We start from the raw sequence: 25,603 nt of genomic DNA, 5'->3' as shown, positions 1-25,603 counted from the left end.
TCTTTCAATTCAATTCTGGAAGCAGCCCGTGGTCATGGCATACCTTCAAGTATCACAAATTGGATACACGCAATGCTTAGCAATCGACTTCTTTGTTCATCGCTTCGGCAAGCAGAGATTAGAAAGCTAAGTGTCTGTGGGTGTCCTCAAGGTGGTGTACTATCCCCACTTTTATGGAACCTTGTCGCTGATGGTTTGTTAAGGAAACTTAATAACCTTGGATTTCCGACTTATGGTTTTGCCGACGATTATCATATATTGATGACCGGTATAAGCATTAACACTCTCTTTGATTTAATGCAGCAAGCCCTGCGATCTGTTGAACAATGGTGTTGTCAGGTTGGATTATCTGTAAATCCGGGCAAAACATCAATGGTGCTTTTCACTCATCGTAGGATAATCACAGGAGCTCGTCCGTTGCAGTTCTTTGGTTCAGAGGTCACTGTGGTCGAACAAGTTAAATACGTCGGGGTTATTCTTGACTCAAAACTGAATTGGTCTGCTCACATTGACTTCAGAATTAAAAGAGCTTGCATGGCTTTCGGCCAATGTAGACGAGCTTTTGGAAAATCATGGGGACTCAAACCCAGATATATTCATTGGATCTACACAACTATTGTTAGACCAATTTTAGCATATGGATGTCTTGTATGGTGGCAGAAAGGAGAAGTCGCGACAGTTCAGTCAAAGCTAAATCATCTCCAAAGGATGGTCCTAATGGCGATGACAGGAGCATTCACGACAACTCCTACTGCTGCTCTAGAGGCGCTACTGTGCATTAAACCACTACATGTGTTCCTAAAACAAGAAGCATTATCTTGTGCATATCGTCTTAAGGTTACAGGGCTTTGGAACAGTAACCCATTAGATTATGCTACCAGCCACACTCGCTTGTGGTCTCAAATGGTTACGTGGGATGAGTATTTACTCGCTCCTAGTGACCTAACTCTCACATGCAGTTTTCCTTTCAAAACATTCAATGTGAGCTATCCTCTTCGTGAGGAATGGTTGTCTGGTTGTCTGGAACGACAACTTGATGAACACATAGTTTGTTATACGGACGGTTCTCTGTTGAATGGTCGTGCTGGTGCTGGTGTCTACTGTCGTGAAATGAGGCTGGAGCAGTCTCATTCACTTGGTAGATACTGTACTGTGTTTCAAGCAGAAATCTACGCGATTCTGTGTGGAGTACAATCGGCACTTCAGCAGAGGATCTGTGGTAAGCGAATTTATTTTTGTTCCGACAGTCAGGCAGCCTTAAAAGCACTCAGTTCGAATGACTCACGGTCGAATCTAGTGATCGCATGTCGAACTCAAATTGAAGACCTCAGCATTTCAAATGCTGTTTACTTCTTATGGGTACCCGGCCATTCTGGTATTACTGGAAATGAATGGGCTGATGAGTTGGCTAGAGCTGGTGCAACGAATGATTTCGTTGGTCCTGAACCAGCTTTACCACTTTCAACTAGTTGGATAAAGCACAAGATTCGTTCTTGGGCTGTATCCAAACATGCCAGCTACTGGCGCAGCTTGCAAACTTGCGCTCAGACAAAAGCATTTCTACCAGATTTAAATCTGAAAATGTCAAAGTGTCTACTGCATTTCTCCAAGCATCATTGCAGTATTCTGGTCAGAGCTCTGACTGGACATTGCAAACTCAATTATCACATGGCTACTATTCAACGTGCTGAGTATTATTCGTGTGATTTGTGTGAATGCGATTACGGTACTTCATATCATCTGATATGTAACTGTCCCGCATTGACGCAGCTACGTATCCGGGTTTTTGGTTCTCCATACATGGTTGAGTCTGTGTATGCGGAGCTAAAATTGAAGGATATTCTCTCGTTTCTTACCCAATGTGGTAAGGAGCTATAGTCAGAAGGGTTCATCGTTCTTCCTGGAGTGAATGAATCCCTTCTGTATTTACCTTAAATAGGGTTTAGCAGATTGTTTGGCATCTTTTAGGGGGTGCCGAATTTACTTCTGCTCGTACATACTGCGAATCGTTCTGCATTCTTCCGGGAGTGCAGAATGGTGTCGCTTTTGTAAGATCTTCAAATCCTCTCGGGAGTTGGAGGTTTTATTAACAGCGGACTGTTCGGGACCTCGTAGAGGTTCAGAATTTACTTCTGCTTCCACTAAATGTGATCCTCAGCAGATTGTTCGGCATCCCTTAGAGGTGCAGAATTTACTTCTGCTTTTATGTGTTTTTGTGTCGTCAATTTTTCCCATCCTCCTAGTCCAACCCTTACCATTTCCTTTCAATCCTTCCCTCTTATATATCGGGAAAATGATGCTAAAAACAAATTGATGGCAAGGCACAAATCTCCAAATATCAAGGGGAACGTGCCATTTGAGCCAATTTGTTCTGATTCCTGATTCCTGATCTATCAAAAATATTTGAATGACAACAGGAATGATAATGTCGTTTCGGGATTTTGATTTTTTGCTTAATGTTCAGAATCGCGATTTTGCATTTCATTATAATAATCAAAATACCCTGTCAAGTCGTTCCCACGGATTGTCTCGTCTTCTACTGGTGTTTAAAAAGAATTTCAGGTCCTAATAACCGTTCTCACTTCCACTTTCACTTTCACTTCACACTTATATCACTTCACTTGATTTTCCTTGTTACCAGTATCACGCACACTGAAGTAGTCACGTAGTGAAAAAACTCATTTTTCCAAAAAAAATGATGTGATGTTCGTAATAACCACAAGCTCATAAAAGTAATTACTTTTTCCTCTGAAGCGACTTTCGTGATAAATACATTAAATGCAATCCATGTCAGCGAAGCGCAGATCACAGTTGAATGAAATTGTTGTCGCAGCATATTTCACCGGTAACTAAACATTTATTTTGTGTAGGACTTTTATATAATTGAAATATTGGTGAAAAAGTCATATAAAATTTGTGAATGCTGATTAGTACATTTGAAAGTATATAAATAATTGCAATCACGATCGAAATGATCTAACAAGTAGCAACATCATCAAAATTGCAGCATAACACCAACATTCGCGGTCATACGGTTCATCTGAGTACTACAATGCAATGGGTTGAAGATCATTCTGGTCTCACGGTGAGATTTTCTTCACCCTCTAAGCATCACGCCGTAGATAAACGCAAAAGCGGTTAGTTTCGGGTTTTTACGCACTTTGAAGAGAGGCTACAAGAATACATATTATTAGTGAACAGAATATATAATTAAATACAAAATTAGCAAGCCATAAAAACTCTCAATTCCGATTTAGATCTGCAGTCGACGATGAGAACTTTTGAGATGCTCTAGATTGAGCATGTGCAATAATGAAACCGAGAACGATTACCTTGAAAAGATAAACAATGGTAACTAGGGTTACTGTAACTGTTATTTCGAAAACAACAATTTCTCTGACCGCGTTCCCAATTTTAAACTTTTTTCATAAGATATCATTTTGACATTACCAGTTACTGAGGGGTAGCTCGATTTGCACTGCAGTTACTGAGGGGTAGCTCGATACAGTTTTAAAAGCGAGTGGCACGTCGTGTCGTCGGTAATACCCTTCTCACTTAGCCATGTGTCCAGAACCTTAATTTTCATTTCCTTTTCAATACGCGACAATTTGAAAACGCAGAATTTAAACCGCACAAAAAAGTAAACAAAGCTGACAACCAAACGCACAGCATGCTGTGATCTGAACTAAAAAAACCATCACAAATACATACGTACAACACAAATGTATGCGGATAGCTTATTTTCGATATACTCCTTAATTGTTAGGTTAAGACACGTTCATGGCTACCAATCGGGCCCCTTACAAAATTGTAGAGCTAACCAGTGTTGGAGATTGCCGAAAATTTGACAGAAGCTGCTATATTGCTCTCTATATTGTATACAACATTTTCAATCCGGTAGAAGATGCTATAAGAACTCGAGTCATTCAATGCATGAACCTCGAGAGAATTTTTCTACATTTCTTCGCTCCACTTTATACTCTGAGTATTTTACGGCCCTTGAAAAAAAATACAGTCTGATAATGATCGTTGCTGTGTGGAATTTCCCAAGAGAGGATCGCAAGTTGACAATTATCGCAGAAAATCGAATCGATGATTCGCCTTGATGATTCTCATACTAGGTTGCAATATTCCAAAACCCTTGTGTGGAGCATTCACAGATATTTTCATAGACACAACTTATACAAAGGTTATATGCACATAGTTAGAATAAGCGGCAATAGTAAAATGATTCTATCGCAATTATCCACTGCCCATACAGAATCAGATCGCGAAACGAGAATAAGCGGCCGTTTGTCCCTTCAGAGAGGATCCCCACAGCAGTGGCTAACCTTCGATTCTCAGAAATGTCATCGAAAAAAATTCGCTCTCGCACTGGTGTCTATTCTATGTTAAATGAGCCATGCCGGGTGTTTGTTGTTGCGATGATATTATGGCGTTTTCGTTTTTAATTTGCACTACACCGGTGCAGTGCTACACTGAGGCATGAATAAACGAACAAAAATGACGAAAACATAAACAGTAACCATTGACTACAATAAACGATTCCATTGCACAGAGCTACACCAAACTTTTGATGAGTGCTACACCAGTGGTATCGGTGCAGAAAAAGTGTAGCACTGGTGTAGTGCAATTGGTAAAAACGAACGGTTTCAGTGCAGCTTTCGCTACACCAGTGTAGTGCAATTTAAAAACGAAAACGACATTAGTCTCCCATTGATGGCACTGATTCAATCCTGTAAAGAGCGGAGAGTGAGCATTCTTTGATACGATAAAAGCCATCCTTGGAGCTAACACCCTCGGGGTCTTTGAGAAACGCAGGCGTGGCGGCTAAGCCTACAGCCGAAAATGATATAAGTCCAGGTATAAAATTATAGTTTTCGCACCATGTGTTAAAACCTACAATACAATCTCAAATTACAATAATTTCCTTCCACTTCTGCGACGATTTTCCAAACAAATTTGACCGTTGTTAACAGAAATTGTCAACAAAAAAACAACACGAACTCTTGAAAATTTCATACCTATTTGACAGCTCTTTAAGATCATTTTCAAACGGACAGCGCCTTTGCATTTCGTTTCCAAGCAAATGTGCCAATGCTGACTTGACTACACGGCAGTTTCATTGCAACCCCAGAAGCGTCCAATTCTACAGTAATACCGACGACTAATACCATAAATCAAATAAACATAGATTTCTCACTGTACGGTGACACTAACAACACCTCTAGTGACAAACGGGTGTACTTTTCTCCATTAGCTACTGTGGTTGTGTTAAATGCGCAGGCAACTTTTTGCATGCATTTTAGGAGCATTTACGCACCCATTCTCCACCAGACGGTGCTTTTGGTGTCACGGGTTGCTCAACTACATTACTATTACACTGGGAAATCTATGTTTATTTGATTTATGGTAATACCTAGACTTAGAAAGAAAAATGTTCTATGAACCCCATATCAATTCACATCAATTCCCAAAGTTAGGAATTGATGTTATTTTTTTTTCGGATGCAGACCATCAACTCGACTGTTTTGTGTTCTGCATGAAAATGTGTCTTCTCCAATTTCGCTTGATCTCATCAATCTAACGATGTCTGCCTTCATTACTCACTTCAAACACAAACCGGCTCCCGACCACCACCACCAGGGCTACTCAGTTTTCTGTCGACCGACATCCTAGGTGAGCATTATTCAGAACGTTTGGCTTGGCCTCCTTCGATCCTTGATGGAAGAGAAAAGAGCCCACGGACGTCCAAAGTAAAAACCCTTCACATCGAAATTGCAAACTTTTGACATTGAAATTTATTCACGTGCCAAACACTTTTGACATGAAACACTGCTGCTGATGAAAATCACTTCTCTCCCGCACTCCCGGGTCGTCCGTACTCCAGCCTTCAAGCGACGGCCGAAAAATATATAAAAAATTAATTGAACTTGCTCGCACTAACTTTCCGGGAGTGGCGCGAGGTTTGCACGAAGGGGGTATAGTCGTCATGTTGCCCACCCATTCAATTACTACTACGATGGAAGCTTTATCGTGAACAATTTCCCTTGGAAACCAACGAAGAGAAACGGTGCGGTTAGTTTCTGTTTTTTTCTTCTTCTTTTCTCCTCAGCCATTCTGGATTAAGAAGTTTACAGTTGCTACAGAATTGTTGACGGGGCAATCATTCAAAAGTGATTAATTATTCACATTCAGAAAACATGCTCCGGATGTCTGAAGTTTACCAGTTTGGAAACTGTAGATTTGCATGAAGGTATTGTTAATGTATAACTGAACAATTTTTTTGTTGCTGATTATCAATCCAGTAGAATATTTTCAGATGAATGAATGTTTTAGAATTGAACAACGTGGTTGCAAAAATTATAACTTGTACACTCTTAGAAATAGGGTTACCACCTGCACAGGCCTCGCCCGACAGTATCGGGCCTAGAAGTAGCTGGTGGCTTTTAAAAATACATATCGCTTCAACGAAAGACGTTGGGATAGAAAATAATGTAAAAGTATTCCTCTGAGATAGGACTCGAACTTTCTAACCTTCTGCTGGAGTTACGGGAACTGTTCTTCTAATTTTACTATGGTTTATTTAAAATACGGCTTTTAGAATTGCGCATCCAGGCTTATCGTTATTGGGTTCGTATATTTTTTTGCACTAACTACAATCATTATCCTACTTAGTTTATAGTTTATAGTATGACAGTTTGAGTTACTATTTTTTAATAAATAATCTACGTCAATTTTTACACTCAATTAATTGTGCATAACTGACTAATTGAAGTTGGCATACATGTCGATAGAAAGTTAGCCATGTTATATTGTCCAATACTCGACTTTCTATCAACGAATTGTGATAAAATCGGATGCAATATCTTTGCTTCGGCTCTGAGTAACAATACCGCAGAAAAAAAAATCGTTTGAAAGTTGTCCAGTACTGCTGTTGTAGCGACACAGGGTTGGTAAACGACTGGACAATGCGTAATTCAGGCCCCAGTGTGGTTCTTAGCCTCTTGTCCAGTAACTCCTATCCCTTCCTTACCGCGGTGCCGGCTGGGGTACGAGCAAACATAGGAAAGATCGGGTAACCAACCCCGGTGAGACCTTGGTCGTATGCTGACAGGGAAGGGGGTCCTCTTTAGAGGAGGTCGGAGCGTCTGTACTCCATGTTAGGAGCGGCTTCAAACAGCGTCTGTTCTGGTATCCAGCGGCTGAGTATGAAATGCTGCATCCCGATCAGCTAAATCCAAGGTGGCAACCCCCCCCCAACGGGATCGTCCTAGTGCTAGTTGGGACGTTAAACAGAGCAAGCACGATGATCCTCCGGCGAAACAGGGGGTTGGCGTAGGCCTAATAAGCCACCCGTAAAACATCTATTACGAATAATACAGGAGAGAATACGACCCGGAACAATCGGCATAGACCCACGCGACGAAATAAGGACTACGATTGGAAACTTGGAACATGTAACTGCAAGTCGCTAGGTTTCGCAGGCTGCGACAGGATAATATACGACGAACTAAATCCCCGCAACTTCGACGTCGTAGCGCTGCAGGAGCTTTGTTGGACGGGACAGAAGGTGTGGAAAAGCGGACCTCGAGCGGCTACCTTCTTCCATAGCTGTGGCACAACGAACGATCAGGGAACTGGCATTATAGTGCTGGGCAAGATGCGTCAGCGAGTTATTGGGTGGCAGCCGATCAACGCTAGGATGTGTAAGTTGAGAATTAGAGGTCGTTTTTTTCAATTACAGCATCATTAACGTGCACTGCCCACATGAAGGGAGACCCGATGACGAGAAAGAAGCGTTCTACGTGCAGCTGAAACAAGCCTGTGATAAGTCAAGTTTGTCAATAAAACACTCGACCGCTAAGTATGCCAGTTCTCTTTAATATCTATTCTTTTCCAAAGCTTTACCACAGATCATCAGACCTATCACCACATCTCCCCTTGTTACATTTAAAGTTTTATACACTTAGGCTAAATGTTTCCAGTGTGTAATTTATTGCATGAACCGAGTCGGTCTGTTAATCACACGTGATGGACGAACGCGCCTTGCAGACTAGTCGTCAACTAGAGGTTCTGATGAAACAACGGTATTTCCATCATACTCTATGTTTGTTTCTGGCATACTTGCATCCTTCTGCTGTATGGAAAGTTGTACCTCTAGTTCATCAGTCTCTTTTTTTCCTGGAAGTTTGTTAAAGAATGTTTCTTCACAATTCCCGTTGATTCTTTTCAGATGGCTTGAATTCCTGTCGTAGACTTTTCCTGATTCTTCACATAGCACTGATACTCGTAGCCCCTGTTTATTGACCACGGTCATAACGGTGGGACTAAATGTAGTAGTGAGCTTGTTACCAGGAATAACATTCTTCATTGAGACTCTATCACCTGCTACGATCTCTGACGGGTTGGTATTTCGCCGCTGATCCTCCGTTAGTCTACCTTTCTCCTTCATTTGCAAGTCCCTGTCCCTGTAGTCCGTAGAAGAAACTGAACCCGTGCTGACATCTTGTAGTGATGGTAGTTTGGTGCGTATGGTCCGACTGAGCATCAATTCACTAGGAGTTTTTCCAGTTGTGGTATGCGGTGTTGCATACTACACAGAGAGGTATGCATTTAAATTGGCTTTCCAGTCGCTGTTCTGAGCTTGGCTAATTTTGAGCCGCTTTACTATCGATCGATTTTGGCACTCAACGAGGCCATTTTCTTGAGGCCAATGTGGGGTTGTTTTGTTCAGTACTATTCCACGTTGATTGCAATACTGATAAAAAAAAGAACTCACAAATTGCCTCCCGTTATCGAGAGTGATGGTTCTAGGGTGTCCGAGTCTCACAGAGATTCTCTCTAGTCGTTCAGCTGTTTCACTTGCTGTGATTCTCCTGAGTATTTCGATTTCCTTGTATCGGTTGAAATAGTCGATGATTACTATCAAATAATCGCCTGATGGAAGCGGCCCAAGAAAGTCGATCGCCAAATCCACCCACGGCTTGTCTGGCAAAGCTCTCCTCATCATAGGTTCTGGCCGGTCTGGCTGACTCACCAATTGACATCCTTCGCATCTCTCGTCCATTCCAGGCCACCAACAGGTACATCTAAGCCGCTGTTGCATCTTCGTCCGTCCCGGGTGGCCAAGCTCAAGTAGCCTTGGTCTAAGGTTTTTCGGTATGACCAGTTTGCTACCTCTCACAACCAAATCCCCAACTGTACCTAAATCGGCTCGAAATGCGTGATAAGGCTTCAACAGATCATTTGTGTAGTTCCATAAACCCTTTTCCAAACATTCTTTCAATGCTTGCATTTCAGGGTCACTGACAGAGGCGACTTCGACTTCTTCTCCGTCAGCTGTATGTTCTATAACACTTCGAATATAGACATCGGAATCAGGATCAAACTCTTCGACCTCTACTGGACGTGAAAGACGTGACAAGGGGTCAGCGATGTTTGACTTCCTTTTACGATACACAATAATATAGCTAAAAGCTTGGAGCCGTAAAACCCAGCGCTCAATACGTAAACATGGGGATGAAGTAGGAGTGAAAATTGATTCGAGGGGTTTGTGGTCGGTCTCGAGTTCAAACCGTATACCAAAGAGATAAATCTGGAAGCGTTCTACTGCCCAAACCAGGGCGAGAGCTTCCTTCTCCGTCTGTGCGTATCGGCACTCTGTGCTCGTGAGGCTCTTACTGGCATATGTAATAACTTTAGGATTACCTTTATGAAACTGAAGAAGAACCGCTCCTAGTCCGACTGGTGATGCGTCCGCCACAACTCTGGTTTTCAGCTGAGGGTCAAAGTGAGCGTGTGGATCGATGTTTCCAACTAGACGAATGAGTTCATTGAAAGCCTGATCTTGAGCACGTTGCCAGACGAAAGTTGAATTATTTTTAATGAGATCACGAAGCAAAGACGAAATCGTTGCCAGATTCGGAATAAAAGAACCGACGTAATTCACCAACCCAAGAAAACTTTGCGAAGGTATTGTTTTGATTAAACCGTTGAACCGGAATTGTTTTGATTAAACCGTTGACCAATGAATTCAATTTCCGTAAGCTTAAAAGCACACTTTGATTGATTGAGAAGAACCCCGTACTCGTTGAGCTTCTTCAGAACTTTCTTAAGAGCTTGATCGTGTTCTGCCTCTGATCTACCTGTCACATCAATATCATCGATGAAGTTCACCGTATTCGCACAGTCCGCCAAGATCTGTTCAAGAATCTTCTGGAACATTTCCGGCGCACAAGAAATTTCGAATACCAGTCGCTTATACCGGAAAAACCCTCTCCTTTATAGTAGGTAGTGGATGTGTCTCCCGGAGTATCGCTTTGTTGAGCTGCCGCATGTCGATACACAACCTAATGTCGCCGCTGTCTTTTACCACTATGACCATCGGTGACACCAACGACTTGGTTCCGATACCTTCTCGATTGTGTCTTTGGACAGTAGTTCATTCAGCTTATCATCTACTTTTACCAGCATAGGTAATGGTAATCGGCGAAGACGCTGAGCAACAGGTTCAACCGACTTATCTATGGGAATGTGTATCTTAATCCCGCGAATAGAAGGGAAGCAACGTATTGGACGTTATCCGCAGGTCTGACTACTTTCAAGTGAGTACTCCTTCTGCTAATCTGATCATTCGCCACACGTGATGTTTCAAACGCATTTACTTGCTTCACTACTTCTTCTGAGGTAAGATCTTCCTCTTGAAGCAGTTTTGTTCGCATCTGGCTTGGCATAAACTGAAGCATCTTGTCAACAATAGCGATGCCGGAGCTCTCCGACGATGATTTACCAAAATTACATTTTGCTCCATGTGCCTGCACTCGCATCAGAAATTTTTCCAGTGTCTCCTCTGGCTTCGGCTTCATTGCCCGAAAAAGGAACCGCTCGTGGGCCTCATGACGTTGAGGTGCAAAATAATCGTCCAACTTTTTCACTGCCACTACATATGGATCGATTCCGTTTTTTTCATCAGCTGCTACATCTGCTCCCGGGAAGCTAAAAAATATATCTTGAAGCTCAAACGAACCGCAAGCCATCCTTCTTCTCAGTTCCATCCTTTATTTTCGATGCTCGCAGACAAATTTCAAATCCTCGCTTCCAGGTTATCCATCTCTTCCTGCAATCTGTTAGGCAACTTAGAAAGAATTTTGCTTTCATCCATCGTTTCGTAGATAAGACACCTCACATTGTGTGTACTTGCTTAACACTGGTTAATACAAATTGTATCTCGGGTCTACAAACGTAGGTCAAATTAGTACAACTAATGACTTCAGATTATCTTTTTTTTTCTTTCTTAACGAATGCAACTTTAACCGATCACTAGCTGATGTTCTGTTCTCTCGACACATAGCTCTTCCGACGATCTCTAGGGCCAACGAATGTGTCAACTTTGCGGCCTCCCGAGGAATGGTAGTCAGAAGCACCTTCTTCCTCCGCAAGGATATCTACAAAGCTACCTGGAGATCACCTGACCAACAGACCGAAAACCAAATCGACCACGTTTTGATCGACGGAAAATCCTTCTCGGAAACGAAAGTGGTGGCGCGGTAACGAACCTGGGGACGCGTGCGGAGGACGATAGACAGCCGGTCCCAGACTTCCAAGAAGTCGAGGAGGTGGTAAGCCGGTTGAAAAATAATAAGGCCGCTGGCGTTGACCAATTACCAAGCGAGCTACTAAAACACGGTGGTAATGCACTAGTGAAAGCACTGCACTGGGTCGTTACCAAGATCTGGGAGGACGAGATTTTACCGGAGGAATGGATGGAAGGAATCGTGTGTCCCATCTACAAAAAGGGCGATAAACTGGATTGCTGTAATTACCGCGCGATAACTCTGCTGAACGCCGCCTACAAGGTACTCTCCCAAATCTTATGCCGTCGACTTTCACCGATTGCAAACGAATTCGTGGGACAATATCAGGCAGAATTTATGAGCGAACGCGCTACCACGGACCAGGTGTCCGCCATCCGCCAGGTGTGCCGCGAATACAATGTGCCCACACATCACTTATTCAAGGCTACGATGGATCGAGTGATGTGCGTTGCTGGAGTATCGGGGATAAACTCGAGTCCCTTCGAAACTCGCAGAGGCTATTCAACATTGCTTTGGAGGGTGTGATAAGAAGAGCGAGGATAGACACGAGTGGCACGATTTTCAGAAAGTCCGTCCAGCTACTTGGTTTCGCTGATGATATTGACATTATAGCACACAACTTTGAGAAGATGGAAGATACGTACTTCGGACTAAAAGCTGAGGCCAAGCGGATCGGACTAGACATCAATGTGTCAAAGACAAAGTACATGAAAGGCAGGGGCTCGAGAGAAGATAACGTCAGCCATCCATTACGAGTTCTGATTGGTGGTGATGAAATCGAAATGGTCGACGAGTTCGTGTACTTGAGCTCACTGGTGACTGCCGATAATGACACCAGCAGAGAAATTCAGAAACGCATATTGTCAGGAAATCGTGCTTACTTCAGACTGCGCAGGACGCTTCGATCGAGCAAAATTCGCCGTCGTACGAAGTTAACTATCTACAAAACGCTGATTAAATCGGTTATCCTCTACGGGCACGAGTCCTGGACAATGCTTGCGGAGGATCAACGCGCACTAAGTGTTTTTGAACGGAAGGTGTTGCGAACCATCTTCGGCGGAGTGCGGATGGAAGACGGTACGTGGAGAAGGCGAATGAACCATGAACTGCGCCAGTTGCTGGGAGGACCAACTCTCATTCAAACGGCCAAGGTCGGGTTAAAATGATCCTCGATAACGATCCGACCGGGCAAGATGGATCGACCAAATTGAGGACGACCTGCGGACCCTTCTCAGCTACCGAGGCTGGCGGCGAATAGCCAGTTGAATATTCCTGTATACACCAGAGACCCGCGTGGTCTACGACTGAAAGATGAAGTAATAACCCAAGTAGCAATCCGCATCTAGTTCTGATCAGAGCTTTAAATTGTCACGCATTCTCAATGAAAGAAACCATTCCAACAGTCTCAAACCGACTCCAGAACAAACGAATAGAGACGAAGCATTTTCGTTTCTCATCGAAAAAATTAGAGAGCACAATTGCCAACGTCACTCTTTCCTCTGTGACAAGACGAAACCAAACTAAACGTCTTCAGGTAGCAACAGCAGAATTTCAATTCTCATTCTTTCTTCGATGTATTGAAAATATGTGACGCTTGGCTATAAAAAGTGACTAAAATATGGCAAATCGAAGTAATTATATCCCAGAACTTCTTTGGAAACCAAAACTAGTGACAGTAATATCTTGTCATTTTCATCTATTTTTCAGTTAATGAAAATGACTTTTATTAGCTCTGGTTCTGATGCGACTGAGTCCAAACTATGTTGCAACAAGAGCACGAATATGTTTTTTATGTTATACTGGTTAAAACAAGGTGACAACAATGTTTCTTCATAACATAACTAGTTACGAAATGGTTATTTTGGTCTCAAATCACCACATCTTTTTGTCATATTGAATTAATTATAAATTATAAGCTATCATAACTTAATTCAAACATATCTTTAATAACAACTATGCTTCTAGTTACTAGTTGAAAATAAGTTTATTTGACTCCAATAGTAGCAGGCCGTAACTAGTTCTTATACCACTTAGTCCAGTTATGTTGCAACAAGAGCACGAACATGTTTTTTATGTTATACTGGTTAAAATAAGGTGACGGCAGTGTTTCTTTATAACATAAACATTGAACTAGCTATCATTGGTAAGTTATCGTTACTTGATTCTAACATATCTTTAATCACAGTTTTGGTTTTAGCTACTAGTTGAAAAAAGGTTGCGAAACCATTATAAACTAGCTGACCCGTCGAACTTCGTCTCGCCCAAAAATTTTTTGTTCGAGTTTATGTTTTCGGACTGCAGAATTGTCAAACGACTAAGTGCTTCACGTATGTCTCCATTGTTTTTCTGATTACCTAACCTACAATCAACGGAATGCGACACACACACGCTTTAGCTCAAAAAAGGAGTATCACAAAAAAATGTGAAAATGTGAAATACTCATATTAAAATTGAGCAAACGCACAGGTTTTCATCTCATCCCTTGAGTCGATGAAGAGATCCTTCTCTAACGGCTTCGACGAAATGGATATAAGGTGCCACGATTTCCGTTACAGATGTGACTCTTACTTCCGGTAATCGATAAAAAAACTCACTGACCATAATGTTGGATTGATAAACTTAACACAATGTTGCAGTTTCTCTTCTAAAGTTGTTCGTTCGGTAGAGTAAGATATATTTACAATTTGTTTTTAACCCAAGTAACCAAAAGTACGTAAAAAAGGATTTGGCTTAAGTAGCATACAAAACATTCCCAACAGTCCGTTTTTAAGGAATTACTCAAACTTGAATATTCACCCGACGCAACAGAACAAACTTTGCAGAAATTCCTTGTACAGCTTTAAATCAGCGAGAAAGTTTTCTGGGAACATTTTCTGTACGTTCTAGTTGCTGAAAAGTACCACGCGTACATTAAAGCTCTAATAAAATCGATACTTTTCAGGTACTGTGGAGCTTTTGGTTGCCTGGAGAGACGAGGCTTAAATTTTAATTTGATATTTATCTTACCAATTTTAACATTCTTCACAGAATATGAAATAGAAAATGGCAGCCTCAATCCATTATGGTAATTATTTGTGCTTAGTGTAATCTAAAACATTCGAAAGTATAATGCAAAGAATATCTCTTAGTTTGACCTTAGCGCTTCTACAGCATAATTGATTCATTCATTTTCATTGATTCATTCAAAAATTCTCTGATTTTTTAAACTCGCTCACAAAGCAAAGCCTTGGTATTACATTCCTGTGGTGGAATTTGACCTTCTGTTTCAACAGACTTCGCAGCCGATTCAGAGTGTACAGAACCATTGCATGGCTAGTGCTACGATCCTACTGAGACTACGAATCCCTCCAGGTCGGGGCTCGAACATACGACAACTGGTTTGTGAGACCAGCGCCCTATGCATTGAACCGCCAACCCGGGGCACAACTCGCTCTTACAATAATCAATATTATTCATCTGATTTCTTTACATACAATTCTTCAACTGGATGTCAGATTTTTTCTTCTACCTTCAGCGGTCATACAGTCATATGCATTCTGTCATTACTTCATTTACCAAGCAATAATTTTTATACCCAATTAATCACGTATGCATGGGAATTCTCCACACAAACATCTCGTTGCGCGCCAAACAATTTATTCAACAATCTAGTATTCTTTCCTTCGACGGCCAAGCACTTCTGCAACTCGTTGCGCGCCAAACATCAATCGTAAATCTAGCAAGCATAGGCGACTTTTTTCAGGGGAAAATTCCATTGTCCATACAAAACAACTTCATGGATTTTTACCACTTTTCCGGCAAGTTTTCCAAATTTTTTTGATGGGGGTAAAAACTGATCAAACAAAAAAAGAATCATGTAAATCCGTCCATCCGTTCTTACGTGATGCGATTACAAAGAATGATCTCTGCATTTTTATATATAGATACGTAAGCGTATATGTAAATCGTAACGGTGAATTGATGTAGCAATAACTAAGATATTATAAGATTATAACATACAATTTCTGCATTGATTTCGATAGCTATTGGTAGGTTTTCCCAATGTAATAATAACGGAAATGCAACCTAAAAAACTTTTGTTGGCTTGAATATGGCGATCACACTATGGATTCGCAAGAAGTGTATAAAACATAAATAAAACCAGGATATTTCGTTTTTTAAAACTACTTTTGGACGAAAATAATAAAAGGCAGAACAGTCCTTTTTGTTCTATGCACTATTATAAACTCGAAGAAAACAATATAGGGATTAAACATCGATTGTGATATTACAATTATCATGATATATTAATTTAAAATAATGAAATATAACTCTACTTGGATTAGTTTTGGGCATTCTGAACATAAGGTTTTTTCGTTGTTTATTGTTCATATCTTCATAAACAGATGTTGATTGAAGGCGCATAAAAAAACAGTGATTTAGAATTTAATTCCGCTCGACAGTTTTAAAATCGTTGTGAAATTTGTACCTATTCGAGCCACTTTGAATTAACTTGAAACAAGTTATGAATAAAAAATTGATTTTAGGGGGTTGCCACAAAAACGCTTTGTATACTTAAGTTCTTTATTACATAAAAAGGTTTTTAAAAATGTTTTTCACTTTGATTCACCTGTTGGTCTTGGGACCGAACTGTTTCACTTCTTAAATCGAACTGACTAACTTGTCCTGCCTGAATGTTCGTTAGCCCTGACTACCTAGCCCTAAACTATTGATTCAGCGGTTATCCTGTCCGAACATGTCGAATCGTCGATGCGGCGTGGTGGTTTCGGCTGATGCAATTACTAATGGTTCCTGGCTGATGCAACCACGGTGGCCGGATGTCTGCTGCGATGTCAGCGGTTTAATAATTGCTAACAGGGTGGTTGACATCTCTACGCGTTGGATACACTGGCGTCTTACTACTGGCGCGTACTTTGCTAAGGTCTGTGCGTACGGGCCATATGCTATTCAGGTTCGTCCATAACTTCCCCCTTCTTAGATTGAACCGTCTCGGTTCAACCCTGATTGTGAGCTGTCTGCAACTTTGTCTATTGGAATTCGAATGATTAGTTTCAGCTTAAGTTTGTAGATTTCTCGTATGATGAATGTAACGAAGGTTATGACGAGACATGCGATTAAAACTATGGCTCCAATGTTAAATACTCTGATCCTTTTTGTAATGGTTTCTAGATACTCTAGCTTATGACGGTTATGTACGTGTAACAGTTCCAAATTGGTGATGGGCTCAGATATTAATTCTGATTCATTTACGTGCACTAAATGGAGTGGAAGGATAGTGGGTTTGGTTTTTCCTTTGAAAATCTTGTTGTTGAACTACGTTCCATTGAGTTTTATGGAGCAATTTTCGAATGACACAAGGTATGTTCCTGTCAGATTTCTTGATCCAAAACCACAACTGTTCTGCATAAGTGTTGGTTCAATGGAGTTTTTTATCAGTACTCCAAGGTTTTCGATTGATTTGAACTTCGAGAGCGTTGATGGCTTTGTAAAAGTACAAGTACCAGGATTTCCTCGTAATATTGAATGGAGACATTTGTCGTTGGATATGTTGAAGAGATTTTGTATGTCACAAATACTGTTTTTCTCAATGTTATTGCATGGATGTTCTACCAGATACGATTCGTTGTTGCCAACAATAGCGTTGGTAGCGTTTATTGCGATGATTTTGCCGTTTATGGGAATGGTTTCTATATGAAGTTGTACATATTCTCCTCGTCTAAGCTTGGGAATTTTGATGAGGACTATTATGTCTGAATCGTTATGAAAAGCTACAGGTTCCAGAAACTCATAAGTTTGATCGTAGCTTTCAATTGATATGCCTTGTGATTCCAACAGTTGCGTTGCAAATTCCAGTTCTGGAGGTTGTAAGAACGTTTTTGATATTATACCAAGTTTCGATAGTTGTATTGATTCGAAGATTGTCATCAGCTGGTGGTGGATCATGTCGATGTTGAAGATGATGCTGTGTACGTGTAGAATGTGTTTCCAGTCGATTGGCCTGTCTAAACTCAACCTAGCTTGTTTTATGATGCTATCAATTTCTATAGATTGTCTATGAGCTTCTTTTGTTAAATTGTTAATCCTGCTTTCAAATAACTCATTTACTCTGACCTGTTCATTGTTTTCTGTAATTAAAGCATTGTTTGAATATTTCAAAGATTCCAATTGATTTTCAATTTTGAGTAAATCTTCATTATCAAGGTTTCCCGTTATCATTTTTATAGTAGATCCAAGAAAATTGAGAGATCTTTTTGTTTTCCTTCGTTTTATAGTTAGATTTTCTAGTACAAAATAAGCTTGGCTATGTTTTTGTTTTAAAATGTTGACTATTTCGATAATATTTGGATTTTCTTCTAGTTTGTTGATAATTGTTTTATATTGTTTTAAGATTATTCTAAATGGATACAGATTGAATTTATGAATTAGCGTGTGGAAACCTTCTTTTAAAAAAACGGGTTTGGTTTTGAAAGCAACAATGCCTGGATTGTTGTTTAGTTCGATTATTTCTATGTCAGAAGGACTGATGAAATCGCACCACAGAAGTATGATGCAGCAATAAATTATAGTAACTCTCGGTGTCATCTTTCAGGGTTCCTCGTTCTTGAAGGATTTAAATCCACCGCTTTAGTTGAGATCCTCCAATTGATTGACGCGAATCGCCTACGGGGTGAGGGATGGCTTGCGATGCTTCTCGATGAAAACTTCTCCGCCGGTCAATCAACGCTCCGGGTTGAACACTAATTTGTTAGTTTTACTTAATCGTAAACTTTCACTACACTAGTTGGAGTCTCTTCACTAAGTCGTAGAACGAGCCGTACGACTGCGCCACTTAAGTTCTTTTTTACATAAAAAGGTTTTTAAAAATGTTTTACACTTTGATTCACCTGTTGGTCTTGGGACCGAACTGTTTCACTTCTTAAATCGAACTGACTAACTTGTCCTGCCTGAATGTTCGTTAGCCCTGACTACCTAGCCCTAAACTATTGATTCAGCGGTTATCCTGTCCGAACATGTCGAATCGTCGATGCGGCGTGGTGGTTTTGGCTGATGCAACCACGGTGGCCGGATGTCTGCTGCGATGTCAGCGGTTTAATAATTGCTAACAGGGTGGTTGACATCTCTACGCGTTGGATACACTGGCGTCTTACTACTGGCGCGTACTTTGCTAAGGTCTGTGCGTACGGGCCATATGCTATTCAGGTTCGTCCATAACTGTATATCCGAAACGGTGCGACCTACATTTTTGGTATATTTGACAAAGTAAATTATTTTTAATAGTTCTAAAAGTTTGTCGAAGAAAAAAGTTTTCTATCTGTTCAGAAAAAAAAGTTGTTATATTTTTTGTCAAAGTAGGCCATGAACAATTAGGGATAGAATCCAATTACGCGATATATATTTGTAAATAAATTCTTAAAAGCATTTCTTAAAAGAACGGTTTGGCAGCTACTGATTTATGTCCACGTTTTTATTGATTCGAACCACTGTGCGCCGTTAAAAATTATCGATGCATCCCGATAAATGTACTGTTTGGTTCGGTCTACGGGCTGGTGGAATCATCGGTCCTTATTTCTTTGAAAATGAGGAAGACCGACGCGCTATCGTAAATGGAAATCGATACAGAACCATGATCAATGAATTTTTGTTGCCAAATCTTCAAAATATGGATGTGGACGAAATGTGGTTTCAACAGGATGGTGCCACTTGTCATACTGTGGCCGAAACAATCGACTGATTGAAAGAACATTTCAATGATAACATTATTTCGAGAAACGGTTCGGTTAATTGGCCTCCGCGTTCGTGTTATTTGACGCCACTCGATTAGTTTTTTTTGTGTGGGGATACGTGAAGTCATTGGTTTCTGTGGATAAACCAGCAACGATTGATGTGACCTTCAGAATGACCTTTGTGAAAAATAGTCGAGGCGGCCATATGCCCGTAATCATATTTATATGTTAAATGCACCTCCCTGTTATGGAAGATGGTTCCTGAAACCAACGTATTTTGCATTGGTGGCGTTGTTGTCAACAATAGGTTAAGCTACGTTCATACCATTTGGATGCGCACAGTATATAGTTATAGAAATTCGGCCTTACATTGAAAATCTCAAAAATTTTCAATCCGGAGCAGAGAAATTAAAAGTCGAAGAGTTTTTTATCGGCAACTGTTGGGTTGTAAAAAAAGTATTCAGTTGCACTTATATCGTTTCACAGTAGTCATCAATTAGTGTCTTATTTTGGGTATTACTTGACTTTCAATCAGCGAATTGTGAACTCATTAAGGAAAAGTTCACTACTGATTTTTTGTAAACGCGATTCTCACTGAAACTGTCTTAAAATCAGTAATGAAAAGCTCACTGGCGAACATTCCTCTCGATGATATCTAAAAGAAAAACGTTCGCTCACTGAATCTAATATTACTGTGATTTTAATTTCAAACAATACTTTACAAAAACTACAAACTTTTCGAAGCATTGAGACCCGTAACTTGAGCTAGGCAATAAAAGCTCGAGTTGTTCTCTGTGAATGTTCTCTAACGATTAGCAAACGCCTAATGTAAATATCGAATAAAACATACGTTTCATAAGGATTCGTTTTAGCTAAAAACAAACTGGTATCGAATCTTTGACCAAACGTAGTTGACTTCTAACTACATTTATTTCTTTCGGTCTGAAGTGCCTCCCACAAATCCTTCGATTTGAACCATTCTGTATTGTTTGGCCCGTAAATATTTGAATAGCGATTAACCATTTTTCCAAATCGCTTTTATCAGATGGAAACCTAACGAAACTTATGATATTTTCCTCCATTTTCCTTAATTTTCCTCTTGAAACCATTGCTAGCAGAAATGATTTGCGTATAACTACCTGTGGATGAAAACGCCATCTTTTGACTCGGGCTTCGAAAACTTGCATAGCAACTGGCATTTGACATATCATTTTACTGTCACTTTCAGCAATACTTTCAAATCACTGGTATTCAATAACCAAATCACTGGAAACTCAGTTTTATCACTCTTTCACTGAAAATCTAAGCAAGAGGAAACAAAATGCGAGACGTATGGTGCGCATCCGATATTACATTGCATCCAAAAATTAATACAATCAAACCACACTGGTGTCCAAAGTTAATTTATTCAAACCCAATACAAGTATAATTCTAGTCTTGTATTCTCTATAATAAGTTATTTGAATTGTTTTTGAATAAGAAAAGAAATTTATGGTTTATTATAGTTTGATTATATTTCGTCGAAATCGTTTCCTTATATTGGTGCAACCGCATGAAAAAAGATGTGAACACTGCTTAAACACAGCATTTGACAGCAAACAAGAACCGAAGAACAAAAAATTGTGGCTTCAAGCCAACTGTATGCAGATGACAATCGTGTCACCGAGGTGGTTAAATGCCAAGAAGTTATCTGTCAAATAAAACACAATTTAGCCATTTCATAATTTGGCATGTGTTTTATTTAAATTTCAGCACCCTTTATTATACCAAACTTCGACAAAAAATGTGTTTTTCTGAAATATCAAAGTACTAACAGAATTTTTACGAATTTAGGAAAAGATCATGTGGATTAATGAACAATCAGTATAATTTCGTGTTGTCGATCCAATTCAAGATTTTATTACGCCAAGCTCTAGAATCGGTTTCAAGTGTGTTGGTTTGAATCAGCGATATTCCTGCTTAGAATCCGGTTACTCATCCTTTTGTTGTTTTTTTAACGAACTCGATTTTTTCGCGTGCAGCAATACACGTAGTCGAAAAACAAGAAAAAAAACAAGCTCACCTCAAATCCGAACTCATCCAATGCTTCGTCGCAGCTCATCGTTCACCAGAAACGCAAAAGCTATAAACCGCGATGGAAATCACAAAATCGAAATGTAACTCTTCAACGCAATCAGGTTCACACCGAACAACTCGTTCAAGCTGACTGATTATAAACCGAATAGGTACTCGTTGATGCGAGAATCTGATCTGCCAGTGAAGTTGCCTCAATAGTTGAATAATAATAATAATAATAAACACAGCCATACGCGATGAATGTTTGCATACAAACCAATTACGCGAATAGTTTTGACATACGAGCGTTATTTCAGTTCGAGAAATTCCGAGAAAAAAATAAAACTATTCACTATCAGTTTTTTTTTGTTGGATCATATCAGCAATATAAAAATACGACAGCAGAATTCGTTACTCAAAATTCCATTCTCTTATCATTGGTGTGCCAATTAAATTTGAAATTTCATAAACTCCGCATGTGGAAGTGCCGTTTGTCGAACCGCGTTGCGTGACTAACGAATAGTGAATTTCATCGACTCTGGAGGGCGCAATATTCTAAAACTCTATGAGAAATTCTTTGCAATATGTTCGAGGTGGATTGCTGACATTCGAGTATTGGTAAATATTGGATTGGATTGAATATTGGGTACACCCAAAACCAAACGTTTGCGAGCACTTTTTTACGTTACCCCCTTTTTACGTAACTCTTTTTACGAACCAAATCCCAAGTAATGTAAACTTTCTTTTACGAACCTACTTCGTAAAAAGAGTGTAGATTTTTTTGGAGCGGGGTTAAAGAGTAGATTTCCGAAAATTATGTTTGAGATAATTTGGACATTCGAAATGGCGACATTCGGTTTATCGATAATTCTTTAAAACCCCAACAATATGGGTATTTTGCACCTACTCTTCACATACATTCCGAAAATAGCCATACTATTTGGGGTTTCCACATTCCAGAAAAAAGGCAAAATTGCAAATCGATCATAGTAACCCATGAGTCGGCAGAAAAAAACTGACAGCTCTATCAGCCGACCTCTAACCAGGGTTGCCACACAGATTAATCTGTATTTTACAGATTTTTTAGATAAATTTGTGACCAGGATATTGTATATACAAATCACAGATTTTTTGCCAAAAATACAGATTTTATAGATTTTTTAGAGTATGAATTGAAACTTTAACAATGATCGAGGTCAAATACAATGGTACTGTTTATCCACGAAGCAAATCCACTACCCAACTTTTGCGTTAATTTTAGAAAGAGAATATCAAGGTCGGTAAACACTACAAATGGCCCCATCTGCTAATAACAATTTTTCTATGTTCATTTATTCTTTCAATTAGTATATCGTAATTCCTAACACCTCAAATAAAGATCATGTTATAATTACGTGAAAAGTTATGTGAATATATTCCACCCTACCGACGACACGACCAGGCACTCCGAATAAAAAATGACATTAAAATCGTCCGTTAACGATTCACCGCCAGTTACCGAAAATATAGCGACCCCTTGATAATTATGAAAATAACCTTCTCGAGCAACACTGTTTAAATTTGCCAGGATCTAGTTACCTAGGATCCCCAAAGTAAATAAACAAACAATTTGGAAACGCAAAAGATAAGAGAAAGCATTTTTCAAAATTTTTTTTAAATATTGTAGAAAATATCTGCGTGTATTTCAAGCATAGAATCAGTGACTTCTACATGAAAATTTAATTGCCTTGTTCTTGTTTCAGGCGTCTCAAAGACGGAAAATTGCAAATGATTTTGTAAGAAACCCAATTCATGGTCGAGAAATAAAAATAATGAATTGATCGTGTTTTGAAATCTTCTGACGATTACGATGCAGGATACGGTTACAAAAATCAAACAAGCAGATCCTAGGAGCAATGTAATCAACCGTTCGTATTATTCTGGTTCACAGAAACCGCAAAATTCGTTTTTGTTTTGAAATTATTTATATAGCATGTTTCAATTAAACAACATACGTAGCCATGGTTCTGGTAATTGTTATTTAAAATCAACAGTTTTCGATTTTTGTTGCCAGTTCCAATAGTTTTTCTAGCAATTTCATTTTGACATTACCAGTTACTGAGGGGTAGTTAAATTTACGATACAGTTTAGATAGACGAGTGGCAGGTCGTGTCGTCGTCCCTACTTTTCACGTAGGTTTTAGTGGACTGGCATTTAACAGCTGTTTAATGCATAATACAGTCGGTGTTGAACAGTCGTTCGCACCGCACGCGTATAGCTCTTGGCTCCTGGACATTTTTTCTGGCTACTTAGAGTTTCATTGATTCAAGGCTTCAGTCTTTTTCAATGCTACCTGAATCACTAACAGTCTTTTTAAAGACTAACAATTAGTCAGCCTTTCTCAAGACTATACAAAGAGTGATATTCTAATCTAATCAGTCTTTATCAAGACTAAGAAATTAATCAGCCTTTTTTTAAGCTTGCTATTCAAAGAACTATTCTTCGAACTAATCAGTCTTTATTAAGCCTACCACAAAATCAGTCTTTATCAAGACTTTTCCAAACTAGGAGTCTAATCGAAGACTAATTTAGTCTAGCCTAGTTAATTTAATTTCAAATTTTATTCATTTCAAAAATGCCTGCGTCCAACCGGAAAGGCAACAAGCCTAAGGCTAAAAATAATTCAATACGAAATAAATCACAATCGGTTATTCCGTCTTATGCAGTCTAACAAAATTTACGAGATTCTTCCTGAATCCGATTGTAGCGACATAGAATAAAATTCTTCAAAAATTCCCAAAATTGACGCTTGTCGTTGTGGGAAGAAACAAAAATCTATGCCACCAGTGACGATGATGATTTCCGACTTCAAAGCATTCCGTACTGAGCTTTCTACTTTTCTCCCGGAAGTAAAATTCTCATTTCAAATCGGACGAAGAGGAGAACGTCGAGTTGATAGATTGGATGATTATGAACGTCTTATCCAATATTTGTCCGAGAAACTTCATAAATTTTATTCATATGATATAAAATAAGACAGGCCCTTCAAGACTGCCTTGAAAGGCTTATCAAATGATCACTACTATAGTGATGAAATTAAAAATGAACTAAAAGAATGCTTGGTTTTGCCCCTTCCCAAGTAATACTTATGAAAAAAGAGCGAATGGTACTTCTAAACCACGCTCTGGAATTTCCCATGAACTTTACCTAATACACTTCAATCGAAGGGATGTAAACAATTTGAAAACTTTAGAAAAAGTACGTTTCATTTCCCACATTAAAATTCATTGGGAACATTATAAACGGCATAATCGTATTGCAAACTTAACGCAATGTCGTCGTTGCCAAGGCTTCGGCCATGGAACCAAAAATTGTCATATGGACATACGGTGTTTGAATTGTGGTAAATCTCATTCGAAAGACGTTTGTCCAATGAATGAAACCACTGATAAATTTTCATGTTCAAATTGCGATGGAAATCATAAATCCAATTATTTGAAATGTCCTGTCAGGAAAAAAAAAACTTTGAAAGCTCGTTCGCTTAGACAACAAGTCAAATCAACGACCTTAAATTTACAGAACATACCAGAAAATAAAAAAAAAACCGTTACAAATGCCACGTCTAATTCTCCTGAGGCACTTATTTCTTCGAATTTAAAACAAAAAACTGGTACGCCTCCCAATTCGTCTTCTAACGAAAACAATTTATTAACAGGTAGATCGACCTCGTCATCATCTTCTTCTAATGACAGTTACGCTTTGGTAGCAGGTAGACTTTGGCTACCTACAAATATTCCTTCAATGCCATTCGCTTCTACAAACGAAGTCGATTTAGGCGATATAACTGAAAATAAAATTATCTACCTACAATATCAACTTTTTCAAATGATCATCCGAATGAATTCGACTTCATCACTGTTTGAAGCATTTCAAATCGGATGATAATTTGCAAGTAACATTATAATGAGTTTGAAATTTCACAGTGATGTTAAATAATTATTTAAATATTTTAAATTGGAATGCTCGATCTTTAAAATAGAGTGAAGATAAATTTGATAATTTTCTCAAAGTTCACAAAATTCATATTGCCATTGTGACAGAAACTTTTCTTAAACCAAATGTCAAATTGAAAAGCAATCCACATTATGTGGTTCATCGATTTGACAGGTTTACCGGAATGGGTGGTGGAGTTGCCATTTTTGTCCAACGGCAAATTAAACATCGAATTTTACCTTCTTTCAATACTAA

The 25,603-nt window shown here is 39.4% G+C and overlaps 1 protein-coding gene across 1 annotated transcript in view; it reads right to left on the bottom strand.

The window, feature by feature from the left end:
* LOC131432293 (nicotinamidase) overlaps positions 1–21,533 on the bottom strand; it is a 183,967-nt gene extending 162,434 nt beyond the window's left edge. The window contains exon 1 of the mRNA XM_058598488.1: positions 21,384–21,533. Within this exon, the coding sequence (XP_058454471.1) occupies positions 21,384–21,422 (39 nt within the window). The 5' untranslated portion in view covers positions 21,423–21,533. The remainder of the gene's footprint in view (positions 1–21,383) is intronic.
* Positions 21,534–25,603: the final 4,070 nt, after the last annotated feature.

This window comes from Malaya genurostris, chromosome 2 (assembly GCF_030247185.1).
Source record: "Malaya genurostris strain Urasoe2022 chromosome 2, Malgen_1.1, whole genome shotgun sequence".
NCBI lineage: Eukaryota > Metazoa > Arthropoda > Insecta > Diptera > Culicidae > Malaya > Malaya genurostris.
The sequence above is the reverse complement of the archived record's forward strand: the minus strand, read 5'-3'. Positions and strand labels throughout refer to the sequence as shown.